The 25,739-nt window shown below is 35.7% G+C and overlaps 1 protein-coding gene across 10 annotated transcripts in view; it reads right to left on the reverse strand.

Annotated features, from left to right (window-relative positions):
* The window catches only part of DPYD (dihydropyrimidine dehydrogenase), an 870,115-nt gene that overhangs the window by 639,745 nt on the left and 204,631 nt on the right, over positions 1-25,739 (reverse strand). For 8 of the 10 annotated variants that reach the window (XR_012130243.1, XM_037024395.2, XM_037024389.2 and 5 more), the window contains one exon: positions 9,352-9,513. Coding sequence is in view for 9 of the 10 variants with exons in the window: in XM_037024395.2 (XP_036880290.2) it covers positions 9,352-9,513 (162 nt within the window). In the remaining variant the exon portion in view is untranslated. Of the gene's footprint in view, positions 1-6,863; positions 7,379-9,351; positions 9,514-25,739 lie in introns of those variants that run through there. The other 2 variants (XM_037024437.2, XM_073234327.1) reach the window with 2 other exon arrangements.

Below are 25,739 nucleotides of genomic sequence, written 5' to 3' on the forward strand. Positions count from 1 at the left end.
TTGTAGTAGTGTATTTTTTATCGTATTATAAGCACTGATAAGTTTTATTGGAATTGTGTTATCTCCTCAATAATATAAAGAAACAAATCCAAATATCATTTGATGTTGTATAAATAGCATATGATGGTAGAACAATAATTGGGTTATGTCAAATGAGAAGTAATTAAAAGTCTTCTTAGAGATACAACTGAAAATCTAAATATTAATTCTGTTTTCAGTTAGTGACCTGGTTTGGTATGACTTTCCATTTATCAGTTCCATTGTTAACTAAAAGTATAAAAACTAAACTAGAAGTACAGCGTGAAGAAGTACATATTACTCAAAACAGTGTATTTAGTAGGTATTAAAATAAGTAATCTCATAGAATGTTTATTTTGAAAAAAATACTGTTCTCAAATACTGATTTAATAATCTAATGTATTCTATAAAATTCATTAACTGAGGCAGCAATTTTAAGTACCAATCTTATGACCCTCATTCATTTTAACATTTAAAGTCAGACTTTAGAATCTTGGAATTTTAATTTTAATTTTTCTAAATTGCTTTCATAACTCTTTAACATTGGTAGTAGAGAACTAATTTAATATTATAGTTGATTAATTATCTTCTAGTTATTTTTCAAACTTTAGGAAATGAATATAAAAATGCATTTCCATTTCATTCCCCTTTCAGGAGATAAATTTGAGAGGCAATGAAGAGTCAAGGTAGTCTATTAAATGTGATAAATGTATGATTTCTTAAAATTCAATTAAATACTTACACATATTTCAAAACAAACTTTTCATGGGTTACATCTGTATAGAGAGATTTTAAATCTCTCATGAGATTTATAAGAAAATCTACACCTAACTATTATTTCCAAGTTATCTTATTCAAGCAATATTGCTATACCTAACTGAAGTAAGAAAAACTGCCTCCTAGAGAGGGTCAGAATTACCCCATAGCCTGTTTGTCCCACAGGCATACAAAAGGTTCTGAAGCAAGGTCACTGTAGATGGGGATAGCAAAGGATTGAATAATAATGACAACAGAGGACAAAAAAAAAAAGCAGCTGGTCTCCTGATTCTACTGCAGGCTATCCTTTGTGTAATTTATTTCTTCTCTACTACAGTGCCTCCAAATCATATGCCCATGTTCAAACAGAAAAGTATAAGATATGGATATAAGCAATAATGGCAGACTACAGAGTTGATATTTTTAAAAATCACTTAAAAGTTATAGGAAAAGCAATTTTGAAAAATATCATACTATTTTAGTCTGTTTTCCTAACCTTTCCTTAATTTGGTTGAAAAATAGATTTGTATTTCCTTAAAGGTCAAAAATCAATCACTGTTTTATCAAACCACCAAAACATAAAATTATCTGCAGTATGTTCTGTTTCATCTTAAAACTCATATTAAGAGTCTAGTAATTTGAAAGAATAATAGTAATTTTCACATTATACTTTTTCTTTTCACTGGCAGTCAATTAATATGTTGTTTGAGTTTTGCTTATCTTCACAGCAACATTGATAGTTGGGTAAATTTAAGTAAACCACCCTTTGACTTAGGGAATACACAACTTTGTAAAATAACTTGCCCTAAGAAGCTAACTTATAATAAATAAATAAATAGAACACTTTCCTACATAGTTACAAAGGGATATTTTTATTTATGATTTTACAGATACATCTGAAGCCACAATTATACAAAGTATGATTATAATGGAATAGGATGATACATTCCTATTCTAAACTCTATGATTCACTTAAAATACATTTAATGCCATCCTAATCTATGCTATGTCTTAACTAAATAGACATATTTATTTTGTTTTGGGAAGGAGTAATAGGAAGCTCATTAAAACCAAGTGAGAGTTGGAAAGGGGACTTCCACAAGATGGTGGCGTAGGAAGATCCTGATCTCACCTCCTCCCAGGGACACACCAGATCTACAGCTACATATGAAATCATTTCTCTCTGAAAAATATCTGGAATCTAGATGAATTGCATCTCCACCAGAATGGAAAAAAGACCTCCCTGAGATGGGTAGGAGAAACAGAGACACAGTCTCACTAAAAACCCTATCCCCAGTTTGGGAACACGCAACAGAGAGGGATCTCACCTGTCCAGTGCTTCTGCCAGAGGAGCAAGGGGTTGGTGCCCCACATCAGGCACCCCAGCCCCTGGGATCTGTACTGGAGAGACAAGACCCAAAACTGTTTGGATTAGAAAATCAATGGGGTTAAAGTCTAAGTGCTTTAAGGACTCAAAGTGCTATAGGAAACAAGAGATTCTCTTTTAAAGGACTTGTGTGTGGTAGCACTTGCTTCAGGACCAAGGGAAAAAAAAAAAACAGAACAGCAGTTTGAAAAGCACTTAGATCACATGTGAAGGAGATTCATTTGCTCACTTAGAAGCATCTGCTGGAGGGGTGGAAGACAGTTGAGATTTTCTCCAGGAACGGAAGTACTGTCAGACACTATTGTTAAATGCTCGACCTAACCTGCTAGCATAGGTGGGCAAGCCTGGATACAGCATTCTCCCTTCCTTACTGAGGAAGGGCAAGTTTGTGGGGCACCACCCCACTGCCTAGCTGGAGCACAAGGGAGGTTGAAGTAATCCTCAATTCCCCAGCTGGAACAAGCAAGCACAAGTAGTCACAGCATTCTCCCACAACCAGCCTAAAGCTGCACAGGTACACTGCTGTCTTCTCCTCTCCTGCTGCAGTCCTAATGCCGGTGGGCACACGCAGTCAAGACCTTTCCCCACTGCCTTTGTGAAGCTGGTGAGCATGCCCTAACCACATACACTCTCCAGCTGTGTCACTAAAGACCATGTGTGCAATACACAGGGTGTCTGTCTCCTTGATCATCAGGCCCTGGTGGCCAAGGGGCTTCATGTTCTTGAGCAACATTCAGAAAGATAGTTCTTGACAGACCCCCAGCCCAAGTGTACTGTGCAAATAGCAGACTAGAAAACAACTTAATCATCCTGTGAAAAAGACCTACTTACTTAACTTGGAGTTTCAGCCTAAGCAATAGGTTTCAGGTTTCCCTAGAAACACATCTAGAGACTGAGAAGATGCTCCCAGGGAATGTAAGCAGGGAGACACCATCATTGAGAATCCCTTTGGCCCTGCTAAAGCTCAATGAGACTTCCTAGAAATTAGTTTATCAACTTGTCTGGAGCTTCAATTATTGCAATTGCTACTCAGAGGACAGGAGGTCTGGAAGCCAGCAGGGATTATGACCACAGCCCCATAAGACTGTATATATTTGCCTACTTTAAATGCTGCTGCTTTTAATCAGCCTGAGACTAGATGCTAAATGAGATTCCTCCTTTCGGATAGCTGACAGATCTTGGCACACCCACAACAAAGGGGGAATATAAAGAATAAATCAGATGACTTACATAATCACAAAGGTTCAAGAGACAACCAAGACATAGGATAGGACTGAATGAGAATTTTCATTACCTACAAAAGGCCACCCCTTCAAGACTGAAAGATACTTGTTTCACCTAATATATAGAAATAAGCACAGAGAGTCAAGCAAAATGAGGAAACAGAGAAATATATTCCAATGAAAGAACAAGACAAAAACCTTAGGGAAAAGACCTTAATGATATGGAGAAAAGTAATCTACCTGATAAAGACTTCAAAGTAATGGTCATAAAGATGCTCACCAAACTCAGAAGAGTGGCTGAACACAGTGAAAAATTCAAGAAAGAGATAGAAAATAAAAGAAAGTACCAAAGAGAACTCATAGAGCTGAAGAAAACAATATACCAGTGGAATGCGACAGCAGACTAGATGAACCAGCAGAATGAATCAGCAAGCTGAAAAACAAAGCAATAGCATTCACCAGCACAGAGTAACAAAAAGGAGAGAGAATGTTTAAAATGAAGATAACTTAAGGGACTTATAAGAAACCAAGTGTGGGTAAAATTGAAACATTTCCAGAATATCTCGCCTGGCTTTGGTACATCTGCATATCAACAGGCGTTCAGAAGTGGAAACAAGTAGGCTTTAGTGCATTTGCATCTCTTATCAGGGGTGTAGTAGTTCATCTCCACATCAATGGATGATTACCTGGGCAACAGAGGGCTTATCTGTACCTGAGAAGTGAGGGGGAGGGTCGGTGGTTGCTGCTGGAGCAGAGAAGAAAGATGGCCTGGGACTGCAGTTTGTGAGCAATAAACAGGTTTTAAATTTCATTTCTCCCTTGGACTGATATTGGTTTTTAGAGGTATTTTGCCCCGGGATTTCCATTCCCCAGACTTACAATTGGCGCAGTCGGCAGAGTTCCTGTGAACCCGAAATCTGTCATAATGGGTGTGACCTTTGGGAAGGCTGCCCCTAGAAATAATGGGGAGAAGCGGCGTTCATGCCGAGGGACATGTGTCTACACTCGTGTGGTCATGGAGGTGCCACCACCGCTGCTGGCCACACCGACCTTGGCCCGTGGCCCAAGCCTAAGGCTACTGCTTCTGCCACTGCTGCTGCTCTTGCTGCTGGCTAGAGCCTGGACACAACCACAGAAAGGAGCAGAGGTCTGGATCACCTTGAAGTAACTGGTTGCTGTGTACCACACCTTGCTGGCTACAGAACCCATTGCCGGAACAGCTCCGACCAAGGTAATAACCTCCTATCCCATCGTGGGGTGGGTGCGAGACTGGACCCAAAGGCCACAGAGTGGTGTGGCACAGACACCTTAAAGACAATGTGGGCCCATCAGTGTGGCTTGTCTTTCACCTTTGAAGAAGTCAGCCAAGACCAGAAGGAGTGCCCTGCACATTGTGCAGATCAGCAAACCACCAAGGGGGGCCCAGAGTGTCTCTCTGCAGCCTATGGTCAGTCACTGGTTACTGAGAGCAATTGAGGTACCCACTTTATTGGACATGTGTTGCAAGGATGGGTGCAGCAATTAGGAATAAAATGGACGTGGCTCTGGACATTTCAACACATGTATCAGCGATGGCTGGCTCTTCTGGCACCTTGGGGAAAAGGCTTGGAAGCTGGCCTTCTGTGTATTCCTGTAATAACAGCAAATTGGCCCCTGACAATCACGGTTATTTGCTTCTATGGTCTTTGTGTCCTGGATGCGCCCCCTGGCTGCAGCTGCCGTGCGATGGCTGGAATGGATAAGCTTTGGACTTAATCTGCATGGGACTTTGTACCTAGCTGAATCCTCTGGCTTGAGAATTACGATTGTGTTGCTGTTTTCAAGAAAACAATGTTTAAAGAGAGGCTTGACTTTGTCTAATGTTTGGTAAAAGTTTTGTAAGCAATCTAGCATGATTGTTAGAAATGAGTAAACAAGTGTAGAAATGTATTTTGTGAGAGATTGTGCTGTAAAGTACATTTACTTAATCTGCATAGGCTGAATCCTTGGGCTTGAGGATTATCAAGATTTTATTGCTGTTGCTATTGCATGTTACTATATTGGTCAGAAGAGGGGGATTGTAAGGCAAGATTTCTGGAGGGGTGGATTGTTTGTAAAATTGAAACATTTCCAGAATATCTCGCCTGGCTTTGGTGCATCTGCATATCAACAGGCATTGAGAAGTGGAAACAAGTAGGCTTTAGTACATTTGCATCTTTCCTCAGGGGTGAAGAAGTTCATCTCCATATCAATGGGTAATTACCTGGGCAACAGGGGGCTTATCTGTACCTGGGAGGTAAGGGGGAGGGCCGGTGTGGTTGCTGCTTGAGCAGAGAAGAAAGATGGCCTGGGACTTCAGTTTGTGAGCAATAAATGGGTTTTCAACTTTATTTCTCCCTTGGACTGATTTTAGTTTTTAGATGTATTTTGCCCCGGGATTTCCTTTCCCTGAACTTACACCAAGAGAATTATGTTCACATTTTAGGTGTCTCAGAAAAAGAAGAGAAAGGAGAAAAAACTTATTTGCAGAAATAATAGCTGAAAACTTCTCTGACCTAGGGAAGGAAACAGACATCGAGGTCCAGGATGCCCAGAGAGTTCTAAACACTGAATCCAAAGAGGCCCACACCAAGATACATTAAAATTAAAATGTCAAAAGTTAAAGAGAGAATCTTAAAAGCAGCAAGAGAAAAATAAACTGCATGTACAAGGGAAACCCCATAATTCTATGAGCAGATTTCTTAGCAGAAACTTTGTGAGCCAGAAAGATGTATCATGACATATTCAAAGTGCCAAAATGAAAAAAACTTCTAAGAATACTCCATCTGTCAAGGTAATCACTCAGAATGGAAAGAGTTTTCCAGATAGTCAAAAGCTAAAAGAGTTCCTTACACCGGCCTTACAAGAAAGGTTAAAGGGACTTCTTTAAGCTAAAAAGAAGTGGCATGAATTAATGATGAAAGCAAAAGTAAAAAACACCACTGAAAAGAGATAAATATATAGTAAAGTTGGTATATTAATCACTTATAAAGATACTATGAAGAATAAAGCCTAAAGTAGTAAAAATAACAATAACTACAATAATTAGTTCAGGGAGGGATACACAAGATAAAATGATGTAAAATATGACATCAAAAACATAAAATGTTGTGGGGATATTTTTGAGATGTATTCAAGATTTGCTAGTAACTTAAAACAGACTGTTACATACAATGACATATGTGAACCTCAGATAACCACACAGCAAAAATTTATAGACAAAATGAAAAAGAAAGGAATCTAAACACTAAAGTTATTAAACAATAAGGGAAGAAAGAAGGAATAGAGAACTACAGAAGCGAACAGAAAACAATGAAAAAATGGCAACTACAGAGCTATTAATAACTACTTTAATTTAAAAAAATGAAAAGTAGAATTGTGACGCGGTCCAGCTGTGCCTAGTCGAGCAGGTCCTGAAGTGCGGAAGGGGGGCGAAGAAAAGAAAGAAAGACAGAAAGAACTGGGAGGGCTGACGCTCCCACACATCGCCAGCAAAACTTTATTGAAGGTCCAGGGTTTATATAATGCAGTGGGGTTACATGATTCCAGGACATAGCATTATTCAATAGACAATCAACCACACTATTGACATCAGCAGTAGCCAGGCAAAGGTAGACTCAGCAGGGTTCCAGTTAGTTGCTCATGGAACGCGTAAACAGAATGTTCTTTGTTCTCCATTCCTGCCACATCGGCAAGTGGGGGAAGGGCATAGCCAGAAGCAGGGGCGGTGTTTCCACACATCTTCAAGGTCTCCCTATTTTCAGAGTGAGGAGTCTTGGCTTGTCTTGAGGACAAGATATGTTTCTGTGGACAGATAACTTCCAAGGACTGCACCAGTTGTTCTCTAGCTGGTGCTTTCCCATGCTGCGTTCAGACATGGGGGAAGGTGCTTTCCCATTCTGCCTACAAACGTGTGAGAAGACAAAGGCGGTCCCCAACAGAATTGCCATATGATCCAGCAATTCTGAGTATTTATCTGAAGCAAACGAAAACACTAATTTGAGAAGATGTATGTACCCCTTACATTAGCTGCAACATTATTGACAATAGCGAAGGTATGGGAACAACCAAAGTGTCTATGGATAGATGGATAAAGACAATGTGGTAAACACACATGTTCGTGCACATGAGTGCATGTGCACGTACACACACACACATACACACACTGGAATACTACTCAGCTATAAGAAAGATGAAAACTTGCTATTTGCAACAACATGGATGGACCTTGAGGGTATTATGCTAAGTGAAATAGGTCACACAGAGAAAGACAAATACCATGTAATTTCACTTATATACAGAAGCTAAAAAATAAAACAAAACCCAAACTCATAGATATAGAGAATAGGTTGGTGGTTTCCAGAGAAGAGGAAGGTTGATTGGGTAGGTGGAAAGGGCAAAATATGGGTTAAGGGGATCAAGAAGTGCAAACTTCTGGTTAAAAAACAGGTAAGTCATGGTGATGTAATGAAAAACATGGGAAATATAGTCAATAATACTCTATAAACTTAGTATAGCCATAGATTAACTAGACTTACTATGATGATTATTTCACAATGCATACAAATGTCCAATCAGCACAGTATACACCTGAAACTAATATAACAATGTATATAATGTACCTCAATTTTTTTTAAAGTGAAAGTTCTCAGAAGAATGGTCTTTCTTTTCCTCTCATTCAAGTCACTGACAAACCAACAATACTGACTCATTTTGTTTTGAAATGTAGTGTCAGTTCATACACAAACTGTGTGACCTTCCACCTATTACACCCTTGCAAGTTCCCCCTAGCTTAATGAAGAGGCAATGAGTCCCTCAAGAAAGATATGGAAGAAGTAAAGTTAATCCTGTCCAACAACTAAGAATTCTCTCAGGTTGTAAAGATCATACCTTCCACTAGTCACATAAGCCTAATGCAATTTTGGATTTAGTAAGAAAAGAAATTAAATCCAAGAATTTATTGCAACAACTCACAACCTCAAATTGTTTCTATTTTCTCATTCCCAGGAGCCCTTCTTTAGAATTAACCTGTCAGAAAGCGGGAAAGGAATAACCCTGATTTATTACAGAAAGCAAAGTAAGACTTAAGCTTGGGGGTTATTATGGGAAGGGCACTAAAAGGAAAGACTAGGTTATCTTTAAGTTGACAAAACTAGATAGGGAAATCATTAACTAAAAATATAATGCTAACAGGAATTTAATTTGGCCTTCTAATCAACTGGATCACAAGGATTACAAAATCTTACCTTAACCTCCATATAAGCTGATCATTTAAATGATATATGGGAATTGACCGGGTAGATGATTCTAAACAGGAGACCCCAGAGAGCACAGGATGTCCCAGAGAATGAAAATCATTTTCATAGGACTCATGAAAGAGAAAGACATGCCCAAACTTACAGGATAAGTAGTGAAAAACTGTTCCTTTTCATTTCATTATAAATTTGTATCCAAATAAAACACTTACTTCTAATTTATAAGTTTACGAAATCTAATGTTAAAGGATATTATTAAGTTTCAGGGCTTTTGAAGGTTCTCTAACCTCTATTACTAAAAAAAAATTTTACAAAATAACACCAATGTATTACTTTAAGCTCAAAGATAAAACAGAGTTCTGGAAAAAAAAATCAGTTAAGCAAGATAGCCTTTTCATAATGGATAACCCTGCCACACTCAAAATTAAAGTTAATGAATGCATACTATTTTCAGATCCTCTACTTTATATAACTTCAATAACCTTCTGAGATTGTAATTTGTTTTACATATGGTTTTATAAAATTTCATTTTGTAGCCAGGTTATTGAGTAAAAATATTGGATGGCACAAAACACACTTTAGTTGTATATCAATCACACTAAAAAATGTTGGATATCAACAAAGCACGAAGAATTAAAGTCCCTCAAGATTTTTATGGCTTTTAGGGAAAAAACAATATGTATATTTTACATACCTCAGTAGCAAACTGCTGCAATCCACCAATATTAATTGGTCCCTCTTCAGTGGCATATAAATTACATCCACCTACACAAAGATCAGAGGTTGGACAAACCATTCCACAGGTCAGACCAAGTGGGTTGTCAGAAAAAATTATCTTAGCAGCTCCATAATAATTCTGCAAAAATAAAATAAGATAAAATTTCATTATGTAACAATGTACCTCAAACACTCAAATTAAGACCTAATTAGTTCTATTAGGTAATTTGATTGAAGAGCAAGATATATATGAGATACAGAGGTTGCAACACTGTTTATCATCAGAAACCACCGAGTAATAACTTTCAGAGTGCATAACATATAGGACTATTCAATATATGGTGTATTAATAAAAGAGCAATTAATCAATTTTGAAAAATTAATATTTAAAATATAAATGTTCTGAAAACAGTTTTCTTTCACAAGGCATCTAATTATATCCTGCCATAGATTCTTTTTATTTTCAAAAAAGGTAAAGTTACATAGATTGCTTGAAGAAGCTTAAAATGTAAATCTTAAAACTTAAAAAAAAAAAATTGTACTCAACTTATTCTTCCATTTAACTAAACTAAAGACAGCCAGGGCCCACTTTCCCTTCCTTTAATCTGGTTAATCCAGGGATACCATGTATTATGACATTTTTACTGATTATCATCTTTGAATAATATCCTACTTACTAAAAATGCAGAAGAGACTGATTACACAAGCACTCCTGCACCACACTTTGACAAATTCACCTCTCATCACTGTCTTCCACACATTTTAACTATTACAGAATACATTAGAATCCTACTCATTTTATTAAGAGTTTTTGGAACCCAATTTATTCATAAATTGTATGACTACATCATTATTTACTAAATAAAGAATGAATTGTAAGTTGGTTATTTGGGGGCATTTTTTCCTCTAATTAAAAGTAAAAATTGGACCTGGCCAGTATCCCTCAAAACTGTCAATTACTTCAAAAATAAGGATAATTTTGAGAAGCTGTACAGTCAAGAGGACTGTAAGGAGACATGGCAACTACATTTAACATGCTATTCTGTAGAGGATCCTGGATTGGAAAAAGGGAATTAGGTAAAAACTAAGGAGTTCTGAAGAAACTATGGACTTTAGTTAATAATAATTAATAAATAATGTTTTACTAATTGTAAGAAATGTGTTATACCATTGTCACATGTTAACAGAAGAAACTGCAGATGTGCATGGAAGTCTCTTTTCTACCTGTACAATTTTTTTGTAAATATGAAACTGCTCTAAAAATACATTTTAAAAAAGAGATGGCAGGAGGAGCCAAGATGGCAGCATGAGTAGGGCAGCAGAAATCTCCTCCCAAAACCATATACGTTTTTGAAAATACAACAGATACAACTATTCCTAAAATAGAGACCAGAGCATATAGTCCAACAGCCAGGCTACAACTACATCTGCAAGAACTCGGCATCTCATGAAGGGGGTAAGATACAAGCCGCGGCCCGGCGGGACCCGAGTGCTCCTCCCACCTCAGCTCCCGGCAGGAGGAAAGGAGTTGGAGTGGGGAAGGAGTGAAGCCCAGGACTGCTAAACAACCAGCCTTAGTAATTCACACTGGGAGCACAGGCACACAGTGCATGGTGTGCTGGATATTAGGGAAACGGAAAAGCAAAATCTGCTAGCGGGTCCCCACAGCCGGCTCCCCTGGGACAAAAGCAAAGCGACTGCTTTTTGAGAGTCTTATAGAGACAGGGGCCTCACAGATGGACAGGAGTGTCCCAGCACACTCAGCCCAGCAGGCTGGGAACCTGAGGAACTCCAGGTGCCCCAGCCCTCTGGGAGGCAGCACAGCTCTGAAACCCCTCATGGCAATAAACAGCCTGTCATTCATTCCCCCTCCAGTGTGGCCCCACTACAGCAGTGGAGCAGCCTGAGAGTGGAACACCATTCTCGCAGGACAGCACACCCGGCATGCCTCCCTCTCCCCATAGGGCTCTGGGATACCCCAAGGGCTGCTCCCAGTGTGCGGGGAAACAACACAAGCAGCGGAGAGAGGCAGGGCGACCAGCAAGCAGGAAGGGACTTTGTTCTCCCAGCTGACACAAGTGCCACCTGCCTATGACTACCTCTATTGCCATGAAAAGGCAGAAGAATTTAATCCAGTCCAGACTCACCCAGACAACCACCAAGAGGGGAGGGCCTGGGGAGACAGATATAACCAATCTTCCTGAACAAAAGTTCAAAATAAAGGTCATAACCATGCTGATGGCCCTGCATATAAATATACAAGAGCTAAAGGATCAAGTTGGGAGGGAGAATACAGAAATAAAATCATCTTTGGAAGGACTTAAGAGCGGACCAGATGAGGTGCAAGAGGCCATTAACAGAATAGAAATCAGAGAACAGGAATACAGAGAAGCTGAGGCAGAGAGAGATAAAAGGATCTCCAGGAATGAAAGAATATTAAGAGAACTGTGTGACCAATCCAAATGCAACATTGGGGTACCAGAAAAAGAAGAGAGAGAAAAAGGGATAGAAAGTGTCTTTGAAGAAATATTGCTGAAAACTTCCCCAAACTAGGGGAGGAAATACTCTCTCAGACCATGGAAGCCCACAGATCTCCCATGAGAAGGGACCCAAGGAGGACAACACCAAGACACACAATAATTAAAATGGCAAAGATCAAAAACAAGGACAGAGTATTAAAGGCAGCCAGAGAGAGAAAAAAGATCACCAACAAAGGAAACCCCATCAGGCTATCATCAGACTTCTCAGCAGAAACCTTACAGGCCAGAAGAGAATGGCATGATATATTTAATGTAATGAAACAGAAGGGCCTTGAACCAAGAATACTGTATCCAGCACGATCATCATTTAAATATGAAGGAGGGATTAAACAATTCCCAGACAAGCAACAGTTGAGGGAATTTGCTTCCCACAAACCACCTCTACAGGATATTTTAAAGGGATTGCTCTAGATGGAAGCACGACTAAGGCTAAATCGATGTCAACAGAGAAAATAAAATCACACCAAAGAAAGCAGACCAACCAAATACTAACTAAAGGCAAAAAAATAAAATCAACTATTCACAAAAGCATTCAAGGAAACACAAAAGAGTACAGAATGAAACACCTAACATATAAAGAATGGAGGAGGAGGATTAAGAAGGGAGAAAAATAAAGAATCATCAGACTGTGTTTATAATAGCTTAGTAAGAGTTAAGTTAGACAGTTAGATAGTAAAGAATCTATCCTTGAACCTTTGGTAACCACGAATCTAAAGCCTGCAATAGCAATAAGTACATATCTTTCAATAAGCACCCTAAATGTGAATGGACTGAATGCATCAATCAAAAGACACAGAGTAATAGAATGAATAAAAAAGCAAGACCCATCTATATGCTGCTTACAAGAGACTCACCTCAAACCCAAAGACATGCACAGATGAAAAGTCAAGGGATGGAAAAAGATATTTCATGCAAACAATAGGGAGAAAAGAGCAGGTGTTGCAGTACTAGTATCAGACAAAATAGACTTCAAAACAAAGGAAGTAATAAGAGATAAAGAATGACATTACATAATGATAAAGGGCTCAGTCCAACAAGAGGATATAACCATTATAAATATATATGCACCCAATACAGGAGTACTGACATATGTGAAACAAATACTAACAGAACTAAAGGAGGAAATAGAATGCAATGCACCATGATTAGCATGTATAATGTGGTGGGGGCATGGGGAGGGCTGTGCAACACAGAGAAGACAAGTAGTGATTCTACAGTATCTTATTATGCTGATGGACAGTGACTGTAATGGGCTTTGTAAGGGGGACTTAGTGATGGAGGGAGTCTAGTAAACATAATGTTCCTCATGTAATTGTAGATTAATGATACAAAAATAAAATATATATATATATATATATGTAAGAATTTAGATGACAGAAAAAAGAGATGGCAGAATTTACTTAACAATATGAAACTAATGCATTTATTTTTCCTTTGACTTTTGCTTAAAAGACTTTTGAATGTCTTTGAAAACACACCATGGCTTTCATAGCGAATCTCAATAATAAATACAAATCCCTAGAGACTACAGAACATTGATAAATATAAACAACAGTGATAATCTTTACTATTTATTTACTTTTTTGTACATTCCTAGCACTTTGCCAGGCCTTTATTTAATCTTTATCACCAATTATCTTACATAAGATGTCCAATGCTTAATCAAAAACTTCTAGTCATGAGAAGACACAGAATTACATGCCTGGTATTCAGAAAGAAAATAAATCAATCAGATTCACAGGTGATCCATAATTGGAGTAAACAGAAAAAGTATTTAAAATCATCTAGATGAAAATTCAGGTAAACAAAAGACAAACAAAATAGATAGAACAATTAAGAATATAACCAAAATTCTGTAACCTATCTAAAAAGAATCAAAGCAACATTCCATAATCGAATAAAATATTTAAAAATAGATTGAATGTGTGATTTTAATAGTATTTAGAGTTGCTTAACAGTATTTTTCTTATTCAGTGTGTATTCTTAGCAACCTGCAGTCATGTCTGACACATAAGAATGGTTCTTCACTATATATTTTCTGAATACACAGAAAGAATTTGTTATGAAATTGAATTTATAAATAAGGAAGCAGAGGTAGAAGAACAAATAATTTGCCAAAGTTTCATAGAGCATATAAGCAGAAGAGCTGGGATTCAAAGCCATATGTGTAACCATCTGCTCTTAAGGGCCAAGGTAAACTCTGCCTAATACTAAAACATAGTGTTCATCACTCATTAGATTATAAAATCTAGTTACTGTATTATTATTTAATTATAGTACATATGTTGATGTAAAATACACAATTCTCTTTTTAGTATAACTGAGAGGATGTGTCACTAGACCATTAGATTAACTAAGCTTTAGATTTCATTAAATGGTTTTTGGTTGTTTATTTCCTTTAATTTCTAATCTTTCCATCTATCCAATAAAGTTATATGGTAAAAATCTTTTTCCCTTAATTGAAAAAATTAAGATTTCTTCCCACAAACTTGGTCATATTTAGGACTTAGTGACAGCAAAGCACTAAACTGTCAAAGTATAAGTTTCAGAAGTTAACATAGGATTCCCTTACACATACAGAAGTTTCAGGTGTCAGAGATTTTACTTGATTCATTAATAATATGGAATCATTTACATAGTAGAGTTGATTCAAAGTGCATTTGATACTGACATGGCTTAAGTGCTGAATTTTACAAAATACCTAAATAACAATGTATACCAATTCTTCACAAATATTTCCAACATATACATATGGGATGTATTCCAGGAATGCAGGGTTGGTTTATCATCCCTCAAATCAAATCAACAAGTAGAATGAAGGACAAAAATAACACAATCATCTCAAAGGATGCAGAAAAAGCATTTGACAAAACGCAACACCTCTCAAGATAAAAACTTATAACAAACCACAAAGATAAAGCAACTTATCTATCTTGATAAGGGCCATCTGTGAAAAATGCACAGCTAACATCTCACTTTACACTGAAAACTGAATGCTTTCTCTCTAAGATCAGGAATAATATGAATATGTACCGCTTTTTAGCACAGTTCTGGAGGTTACAACCAGCCAATTTGGCAAGCGAAATAATTAAAAGCTGTCCAGATTAGAAAGGAAGAATTAAAATTATTTCTACTTGTAGATGAAATAATCTTTTATATAGAAAGTCCTAAGAAATCCACTAAAAAACTATTAGCACTCTTAAAACTTAGTTTTATGTGCTACCTTGGCTGTGCCATAGAGAGCACAGATTAAATATTATTTTTTGTGTATGAAAGTGTTTCTAGATGACAGCAAAATTTGAGTTAGTAGACTAAGGAAAGTAGATTTCCCTCTCCAATGTGGGTGGGCATCAGCCAACCCCTAAGGACTCGAATAGCACCAAAATGTGGAGGAAGAAGCAGAAACAGGTCCCTTTTTAGCTGCCTAGTTGAGCTGGGATATATGTATCTGTATAAATATACAGATAGATATATCTATACCTATCTTCAGATACATAGAAAGAGAGATGTATCTATAGGTATCTATATCTATAATTACATCATGTTACCTGTTTATCTGGAGAACACTTACATAGTACTAAAAACAATCAGGGCAAGCTTGTAGGATTAAGAATAATACCAAAAATCAGTTGTACTTCCATCCTTTAGCAATGAGCAAACTAAAATTGAAATCAAGAAAATAATTCCATTTATAAAAGTGTCAAAAATTCCTTAGAAATACATTTACCAAGAGAATGCAAAACATATTTTCTGAAAACAACAAAGCATTGTTGAAAGAAACTAAGGAAGACCTAAAAAAATGCAAAGACATCTCATGATCATGAATTGGAAGATTTATTATTAAGATGGCAATACTCCCCAAACTGATCTACAGGTTCAGTGCGATCCCTATCAAAATCCTAGCTGATTTCTTTGCAAAAACCAGTATGCTGATCTTAGAATTCATATGAAAATCCACGAAAATCAATGAGGAAAAAATATTCTCTTCAACAAATGATGCTGTGAAAACCAAATAACCTCATGCAAAAGAATGAAGTTGGATTTTCACCTCACAACATGTCTAAAAGTTAACTAAAAGTAGATCACAGATCTAAACGCGAGATAAATCCATAAAACTCTTATAACATGGGAGTAAATCTTAATGACATTAATTAGTAAATGGTTTTTAGATATAACAACAAAAGAAAATACAGATGAAAATAGATCACCAAAAAAAAGAAAAACAGATGATTTGGATTTTATCAAAATTAAAAACTTTTGTACTACAAAACACACCATCAAGAAAGTTAAGACAGCCCAGAGAATGGGAGAAATTCACATATGATAAGAAATTTTATTTTAGAATATATAAAGAACACTTACAACTCACTAATAAAAAGATAACCAATTAAAAAATGGGCAAAAGATTAGTATAAGCATTTCTCCAGAAATATACAAATGGCCAATAAAAATAAGAAATGATGCTCAATTTAGGTAGCCATCAGATGAAGGCTAGTCATAATAACAATGAGATACCACTTCTCACCTACTTGGATGGTTATGGTCAGAAAGCTATACAATGGAAAGTACTGGGAAGGATGTAGAGAAGTTGGAGCCTTTATGCAGTGCTGATGGGATTGGAAAATGGTATAGCTACTTTGAAAAATAGTTTGGTAATTCTTCCTAAGGTCAAAAATAGAGTTACCATACGATACAGCAATTCCACCCTTTGGTGTATACCCAATAACATTTACAACATATGCCCATGCAAAACTTTGTACATGAATGTCCATAGCAATATTATTCCTAACAGCTAAACATGTAGAAACAATCCAACTGCCCATCAACTGATGAAAGGCTAAAAAAATTAGGTATAATTATAAAATCAGATATTATTTGTCAGTAGAGAAGAATGAAGTAATGACACAGCTACAATGTGGCTATACCTTGAAAATATTATGCTAATGAAGAAGCTATTCACAAAAGACCACATATTATATGATTTCATTTATAGGAAATATCCTGAAAAAAGGAAAACTATAGAGACAAAGTAAACTGGTAGTGCCTATGGCTGAGGGTCTGACAAGAAGTGGAAAATGGCTGCTAATGCATGTACAGTCTCATTTTGGGACAGTAAAAATAGGCTCAATTTGATTGTGATGATGGTTGAAACCGCAAATATACCTACCATTATTGAATAGTAAATTTTAAATTGGCAAATTGTAAGGGATATGAATTATATCTCAATAAAACTCTAATATTTTTTAAAGTACATTTACAGGACAGACAGTTAGAAAGGTAATTTTTAAAAGGAGTATTTCAATAGATTGCTAGATAAGACAAAAAATTGGACAATATCCTAGAGAGCAACAGACATAACATTTGGAGTTATCTTTTCTACTGAACATAAATAATTTGCTTTTGCATCTCTACTGTATATAAGTCTACAAGTTAATATGTAAATTCTCAGTCTGAACTTTTAATTAGTATTAAATAGCAGAGTCAACCAACGGTTTTTTTTCCTAGAAAATTAAGTAACACTTAGGTGTCACCTTGTATTTATTAAACAATGGTTCAGTATGACAATAGTGAAGAGATACAGACTTATCTCTTTAGCCTTATTCTCTTGTTTTGGATAATGTTACTTAGTAATGGTCATGATGAACAATTACAAACTTAAAATTTGTTTGTCCCTAAACAAACATCAAAAGTTCCTGCTTAAACCCACGATCCCCTCAGTCAGCACCTGCAACTAAGTAGTTAGAGAAAACCTCAACGCCATTGTCAGGATTCTTTCCTTCTCTTACTTGACATCTCAGGAAGATTTAACATGATTGATTAACAAATATTTATTGACTGACTCACTGACTAAAAAAATCCTATTTCATTAACAGAAGTGTCCTTGTAACATAAAAGTGCTATCATGGATAGAGCTAGAGGGTATTATGCTCAATGAAATAAGCCAGGCGGAGAAAGACAAATACCAAATAATTTCCCTCATTTATGGAGTATAACAAAGCAAAACTGAAGGAACAAAACAGCAGCAGACTCACAGGCTCCAAGAAGGGACTAGGGGTTACCAAATGGAAGGGGCTGGGGAAGGTGGGGGAGGAGGAAGGGAGAAGAGGATTAGGGGTATTATGGTTAGTGCACATAATGTAGGGAGGTCACGGGGAAGGCAGTATAGCATGGAGTGACTCTATAGTGTCTTACTAAGCTGATGGACAGTGAGTGCAGTGGGATGTGGGGGGAGACTTGATAATATGCATGAATGTAGTAACCACAATGTTGCTCATGTGAAACCTTCATAAGACTATATCAATGATACCTTAATGAAAAATATAAATAAATAAATAAATAAATAACAAAAAGTACTATCATGGGAAAAAAGGTCAATTGCAGATCACTTCTGAGAGTATTGGAGGGGAGCAGAGCACAGAAAGAATATAATCTAATTGAATAGCTAAAGATCTTTCCACAAGAACACTGATTGTTTTAGGAGGCCTAAATTGAGTTCCATGATGGCACATAAAATGATGATAAAATAAGAGAAAGAGATACACATTTGGGGAAAAAAAGCTACAAATAAAACATTTAATTACACTATGGCTTATTTTTTGCCATAGCTGTCACTTCTAGGGCCTGATCTATCACCGTATATCATTGACAATGAAACTGCCTCGTAGTTCCTTCAACAGTCTCACAACTTCAAGTGTAAGTCCTCTTACACAAAAATATTTTCATAAGAGGCTATAATTTTTTTTTAATTGTAAGAATTAGTGAATGTTTCTTAAATAAAAAGCACCATGGGAATTAAAACAAAAGACCCCACAAATACGTGCTTCCTGACATTAAGATATTTTGGTATCAGCGTAAGAAGTGATTTAAGGCTGAGTTTTAGAATCATTTTTAAATAGGTGGCAATCAAAATGATTTTGGGGGTGACAAGACTAAGAGATAAGTGGAAATGACATACAAGTTATTTTGGGTTGATATTAGTAAATAATCAAGAGCAGAATATGCCTTGACACAGTGACTTGGCAATTTGGCTACAGTAGTTCATTCACTCACTTAGGAAATGATAATTAGATGTTTTTAAAAAATGTGCATAGACCAAAATATGAAGGGTGCTAATATTAAGGGACTAACTGGGAAGATTACCAAATAGATCATGTGAAAATTCCCAGAAAGGGAGTAGAAAGACAGGGAATGTGAAGAAGACACAATTACACCTAACAAAAGGGAAGTATAGGCATGCATGGTTTGGCAAATGGGCTGAGCCAACACTGAACAGTAATTCAGAAATCACCTCTGTAATCCACTTTTCACAAACAACTTTGAAGACATGATAGCTAACTCCACTGTGTAAGATCTGGGTACTCAGAGTCAATGACATTGAGAAACCTATTAGAAAGGTAACACCTTCTCAACTCTTCCCATTGAGAACATCAAGATCAATATCAATTTTTCTCTCACAGCAAGTGGGAAGATATATTTAGTCCTCTTTCTAAACAAGAGGTTGACTCTTATTCTGTGAGCTCTTAAACGTTTCTAACAGTAAAGACTATAAAATTTAAATTTTGAAGAGTACTTTACAGGCACCCCAGTTTTCTCCTTCTAGAAAATACACATCCACTTCAACTGGTTTCTTCATGTTATTCAATCAGTCACAAGCATTTTAGTCTTCTGTTGTGTGGGGAAAAAATGTTTATGGTTATGTTAGAAGGGTAAAAAATAAATATATGATCTTTTGTGAACACATTTATTTTATGTATACAGCATGTGGACTTTGACTCCTTCTTTGACCAAAAATCTAAAAGACAAAAATAATGTTTGATATATTTGTTGTTTTTATATCAACACAAAATAATAAGCATTGAATGTCCATATTTTACAGTTGTTGAATTTTCTGTTACTCACTGGGTTTATAAAGCATGTTCTAATACATAAATGTGCCATTTATGTGAGCTAATTTTAAGATAACTTTAACTTTTATTCTTGGCTTTTTCTTTTAGTTATAGCCTGAAACTGCATTAGTGACATCCCTCTATACAATTTAAGGATTTTTAAAGTCATTCTCAAGAACCAAAAAAAAAAATCACAAACTGGCTAGCCTCTCATATGGCATAACTAACTTAACAAATAGTCATATCATATTTAGGCCTTCATATCACTACAACATTATCAATACAGCTGGTGGATTTATTTTAAAGTGTTCTCCTTCTTCCAATTAAAATTTTCACAGATGGAAGCACACTTCCAAGATAAACTCCAATCTGTTGCATTTAAAAAATGGTTGTGCTAAACCTCAATAAGTTTATATGTGTGAGAAGGGTGAATTGACATTACTTATATTTATGGATTGAGTTAATGATGAGCATACGAGAATAGGTTAATAGGTTGGAAAACATCTCTAGTAGCATCTTCAGAAAGTACAGACACAAGGAGCACCACCATCCCTCCATAAGCAAACTAGGGGTCTTCACACGTTTGGCAAAGGAGAGTAGGGATACATCATTAACAGAACACCCCAATTCCCACTCTCAGAGTACACATATTCTTGTAGGGACAAATGGGGACAGAGTAATAGGTCTGGCTGGTTTTATGCTGGAAATCGTCCCTTCATATATCAGACATATTAAATTTTAGAAAAGTTTACACAATACAAGTAGACTTTTAGAACTATGAATTTGAGTATCACTTAAACTTAATGTGTAAGGAAACAATCTTTCTTATAGAAAATAAAATTTTTATCTGATCTTGAGAAACTAAACTAGAAAACACTCATGTACATTCACACAGGCATATATACATGTGCACGTGGGATTCAGAGCCATACACCCCTAGATCGGAATCCTGCTTAAAGCACACAATTGGGGGAACCACAATACTCTTAGCCTCAGTTCGATCACTTGAAAAATGGAGATGTTTAAATGTGTCCTTAAATACACACAACCACAGACAACATGTTTTTTTGTTTGTTTCATATAAAATTGGCTAAAGATGTAGAATGGAAATAGTTTCTCATTTAGTCATACTGACATCACTTTTAGATTTTAAATTGCTTACATTTTGCAATGGGTTGACTAATAATGCTTTGAGTTATAGAAGGTTTTTCAAAATGAAATACTCATTTTTGAAGCAAAAATGAAGAAAATCAGTTACTAGCACATATTTTATTGACTGTGATTAAAAGTAAATTAATGTAACCTTTTAAAGGCCCAAAGACATATATTACAAAACAGAAACAAGACAGATTTTGCACAAGCATTAATGATTCAATAGACAACATAATATCCATCTATCTTTTACAGCACAATACATAGAAGATGGGACATTTTGAAAATAATATTCTACTCCTTTGTCTTTAGCACTATTAATTTAGTATCCTACCATTTGCCAGATTCAACACTAGGATGTTATATATTAAAATTAAAGAATGAATTCTAGAAAATTATGTTAATGTTTCATCAACTGATAAATGAATGAAGCAAGATGGGTACACATTTGCATTAAAATTTTTAAATTAATATTGTATTATATTCTGAGCATAGTGTTCAATAATTATTTTATAGATTTTTTTCATTTTTATAAAGCTAGTTTTACATGTAAAGTTAGTATATTCTGAAAATAAATGTATTATCAGGGGAATGACCTTACTCAATGAAAAGGTATTTTATACAGCATAATAATTAAAATACCTTGGTCCTGTCAAAGATAGACAGAATGACAGGACAAATATAGGGCTTGAAAATAGACCTAAATAAATATGGAATTAAATATTAAATATATGATAAATATGGAATTTCAGAATAGTGGGAATATATTATTCAACAGATTTGGAAATTTAGTAATTTAGAAAAAGGTCTGCATCGTTCTCACTTTTTATGCCACATGTTACTCTGAAATCAGCTTTACTACTGAATTTTAATTTATAATTTTTATTTAAAAATACACATTCATTGTAGAAGTAGAATAATATGTAGATTTATAAGAAAAATGTTAATCTCTCTTCAACTCTCCTTGAACCTCAATCAATTGAGCAAACAAAAGTTTAAAATGTATTCTTCTATGCCATATTAGGCATACATATAAATTAGAAATTTTTCTAAAGATCATGTCATGCTATTCATATTAATATGCAATTTGCATTTTTCATTTAATAGGAATACCTATACATCTAATATGCACATATAATACATATAATAATGCATTTTTTAAAACAGCCTCATAACATTTCATAATATAAATATATTTGAACTTGAACAATGTGGGCATTAAGTGCTGAGCCCCCAAGGAGTCAAAATTCCATGTATAACTTTTGACCCCCCCAAAAAATACCAATAGAAGCAAGTCTACTGTTCACTGGAAGCCTTACAGAAACATAAAGAGCCAATTTAAACATATTTTGTATGTCATATGTATTATATTCTATGTTCTTACAACAAAGTTAGTTAGAAAAAAATTTTTTTCAAGTTATTGCAAATCTCCAAAATATTTCCCAATATATCAATTGAAAATATTGGTGTATAAGTGGAACCACATAGTTCAAACCTGTGTTCAAAGTTCAATTCTACATCATAATACAGGCATACCTCAGAGGTACTGCATGTTTAGTTCCACACCACCAAAATAAAGCAAATACAGATATAAAACAAGTCAAATGAACTTTTCAGTTTCTCAGTACATATAAAAGTCATGTTTATGTGATACTGCAGTCTATTAAGTGTGCAATAGCACTTTGACTAAAAAAATGTGAATACCTTAACTAAAAAATACTCTATTACTAAAAAATGCTAGTCATTACCTGAGCTTTCAGTGAGTTGTGATCTTTCTTCTGTGGAGGGTCTTGCCTCAATGTTGATGACTGCTGAGTGATCAGGGTGGTGATTGCTGAAGTTTGGGTGGCTGTGGCAATTTCTTAAAATATGTCAACCATGAAGTTTCCCACATCAACTGACTCTTCTTTCCATGAACAATTTTTCTGTAGCATGCAATGCTTTTGATAGCATTTTATCCACACAGAACTTCTTCCAAAATTAGAGTCAGTCCTTTCAAACCCTGTCTGAGCTTTATCAGCTAAGTTATTATAATATTCTTAATGCTTAATCTTCGTGACATTTAAACCAGGAAGAGATTCCATCTCAAGAAGCCACTTTGCTTATTCATAAGAAGTAATTCCCCACACACTAAAGTCTTACCATGAGAGTGCAGCAATTCAATCACATCTTTGGGCTCTAATTCTGATGCTAGTTCTCTTGCTACTTCCACTACATCTGCAGTTACTTTCTCCACTGAAATCTTCAACCCCCAAAAAGTCACCCAAGAGGGTTGGAATCAACTTGCAAACCCCTACTAGTGTTGACATTTTGACCTCTTCCCAAGAATCACACATGACATCTAGAATGATGAATCCTTTCCAGAAGGTTTTCAATCAACTTTCCCAGATCAAAGAAATTGCTATCTATAGCTGTTATAATCCTATATATGTATTACTTATACAAGAAGATTTGAACATCAAAATTTACTTCTTGATCCATGGGCTGTAGAATGGATGTTATGTTAACAGGCACAAAAACATTAATCTCATTATCTTCATCAGAGCTGTTGGATGACCAGGTGCATTAATTGTCAATGAACAGGAATATTTTCAAAGGAATCTTTTTCTAAGCATTAGGTCTCAACAGTGGGCTGAAAATATTCAGTAAACCATGTAGTAAACAGATGTACTGTCATCAGACCTTGCTGCCCCATTTCGGGAGCACAGGCAGAGTGTATTTAACATAATTCTTAAGGGATTTTTGGAATGGTAACTTAGCACTGGCTTTAACGGAAAATCACCAGCTGCATTAGGCACTAACAAGAGAGTCAGTCTGTCCTACAAGCTTTGCAGCCACGCACTGATTTATTTCCAGCTATGAAGGTCCTAGATAGTGTCTTCTTCCAATAGAAGGCCATTTGGTCTACACTGAAAATCTGTTGTTTAGTGCAGTCCACCTTCATGGACTCTTGGATCTCTGGATAATTTGCTGCAGCTTCTGTATCACCTCACAGTTATATGTTTTATGGGTGGCTTCTTTCCTTAAACCTCATGAAACAAATTCTGCTTTTTTCCAACTTTTTTTCTGCAGCTTCCTCTCCTCTTTCAGCCTTAATAGAATTGAAAAGAATTAGAGCCTTGCTCTTAATTAGTTATTGGCTTAAGGGAGTGTTGTGGCTGGTTTGATCTATCCAGACCCCTAATGCCTTCCCATATCAGCAATAAGGCTGTTCCACTTTCTTATCACTTGTGTGTTCACTGGATTAGCATTTTTAAATCAAGAACTTTGCCTTTATACTCACCATCTGTTTGGTGCAAGAGGCCTAGCTTTCAGCCTATCTCAGTTTTTGACATGCTTTCTCACTAGCTTAGTCACTTCTAGCTTTTGATTTAAAGTAAGAAATATATTACTCTTCCTTTCATTTGAAGTCTTAAGAAACCATTACAGGGTTGTTAACTGGCCTAATTTCAGTATTTCTGTGTCTTAGAAATAGGGAGACTGAGAAGAGAGAGAAAGATGGGGGCACAGTCAGTACGTGGGGCAGTCAGAACACACACATTGGTGGATTAAGTTTGCCATTTTATATGGGTGCAGTTTATGGTGCCCCAAAACAATTTACAATAGTAACATCAAAAATCACCAATCATGGATCACCATGAAAAATACAGTAATCATTAAAAAGATTGAAAAATTGTGAGACTTACCAAAATATGACACAGAAACACCAACTGAACAATTGCTGTTGGAAAAATGGCACTGATAGACTTTCTCAATGCAGGGTTGCCACAAACATCCAATTTGTAAAAATAAAAACACACTATCTTGAAGTACAGTTAAGTGAAATACAATAAAGAGGTATGTCTATAGATTTAGCAATTTTCCTAATGATGGGTACTACAATTCTTTCAAGCTTCTGCCACTTCAAACAATGCTACCATTTCTACAATAAATATTACTGTACACATGCCATTGCACGGTACAACTTTCATTTCTATAGGAATAACACATACTGAAACATTGTTGGTACAACAGTGCATTTATATTTGTAACTTTCAAATATATTTCTACTGTATGAGGCTTCTCGTTTCCTTCCTGCTGAATAGGACAGAGGTTCTTGAACTTTTTAACTTTAACAATCTGATGAGAGAAAACTGGTATCCCATCATTTGATTTTCATGTTTCTAACTCATATGGAAGTAGGACATCTCTAATATAATTATTAATCATTTACATGATCTCTTCTATAATGTTTATAATTGTCACCCATGCATATACTGGGTTGGTTAATTATTCTCATTAAATTGTCAATAACTCTTTGATTAGCAAGAAAAGGAGCACGTTGCCTAAAACGTGCATCAAAAAGATTTTTTCACTTGGTTTCAAGTTTGGTTAGCTTTTATTTTAAAATACATTTTAGCATGTGCTTAGTAAAATTTGCTATCACATAGTTTATAAGTTCAAAATTACCCTTAAATATGTTTCCTTTTTATATTTAAAAGTTTAGTCCACCTAAAATTTATGTTAGATGGCCTTATGAAAGATTCCAAAAGTAAAATGAAAATTACACCATAACCACTTTTAAAGAACCCATCATTTTCCACTGAAATGAAATGTCCTCCATTACATATTATGTTTTTGTATTTACTCAGTTCTATTTATAGGCTTCCATCTATTCCAGAAATGCGTATCACTGTAGCAACACTATAAGCTGATTTTGATAGCTTTACAGTGAATTTCAATAACTGTTGTTGCAAATATTTTTGTCTTAGTTTTCAAAAGATTCTTGCTTCTATATACTTTCCCAA

The sequence above is a fragment of the Manis javanica genome, chromosome 4, assembly GCF_040802235.1.
Source record: "Manis javanica isolate MJ-LG chromosome 4, MJ_LKY, whole genome shotgun sequence".
Classification (NCBI taxonomy): Eukaryota; Metazoa; Chordata; class Mammalia; order Pholidota; family Manidae; genus Manis; species Manis javanica.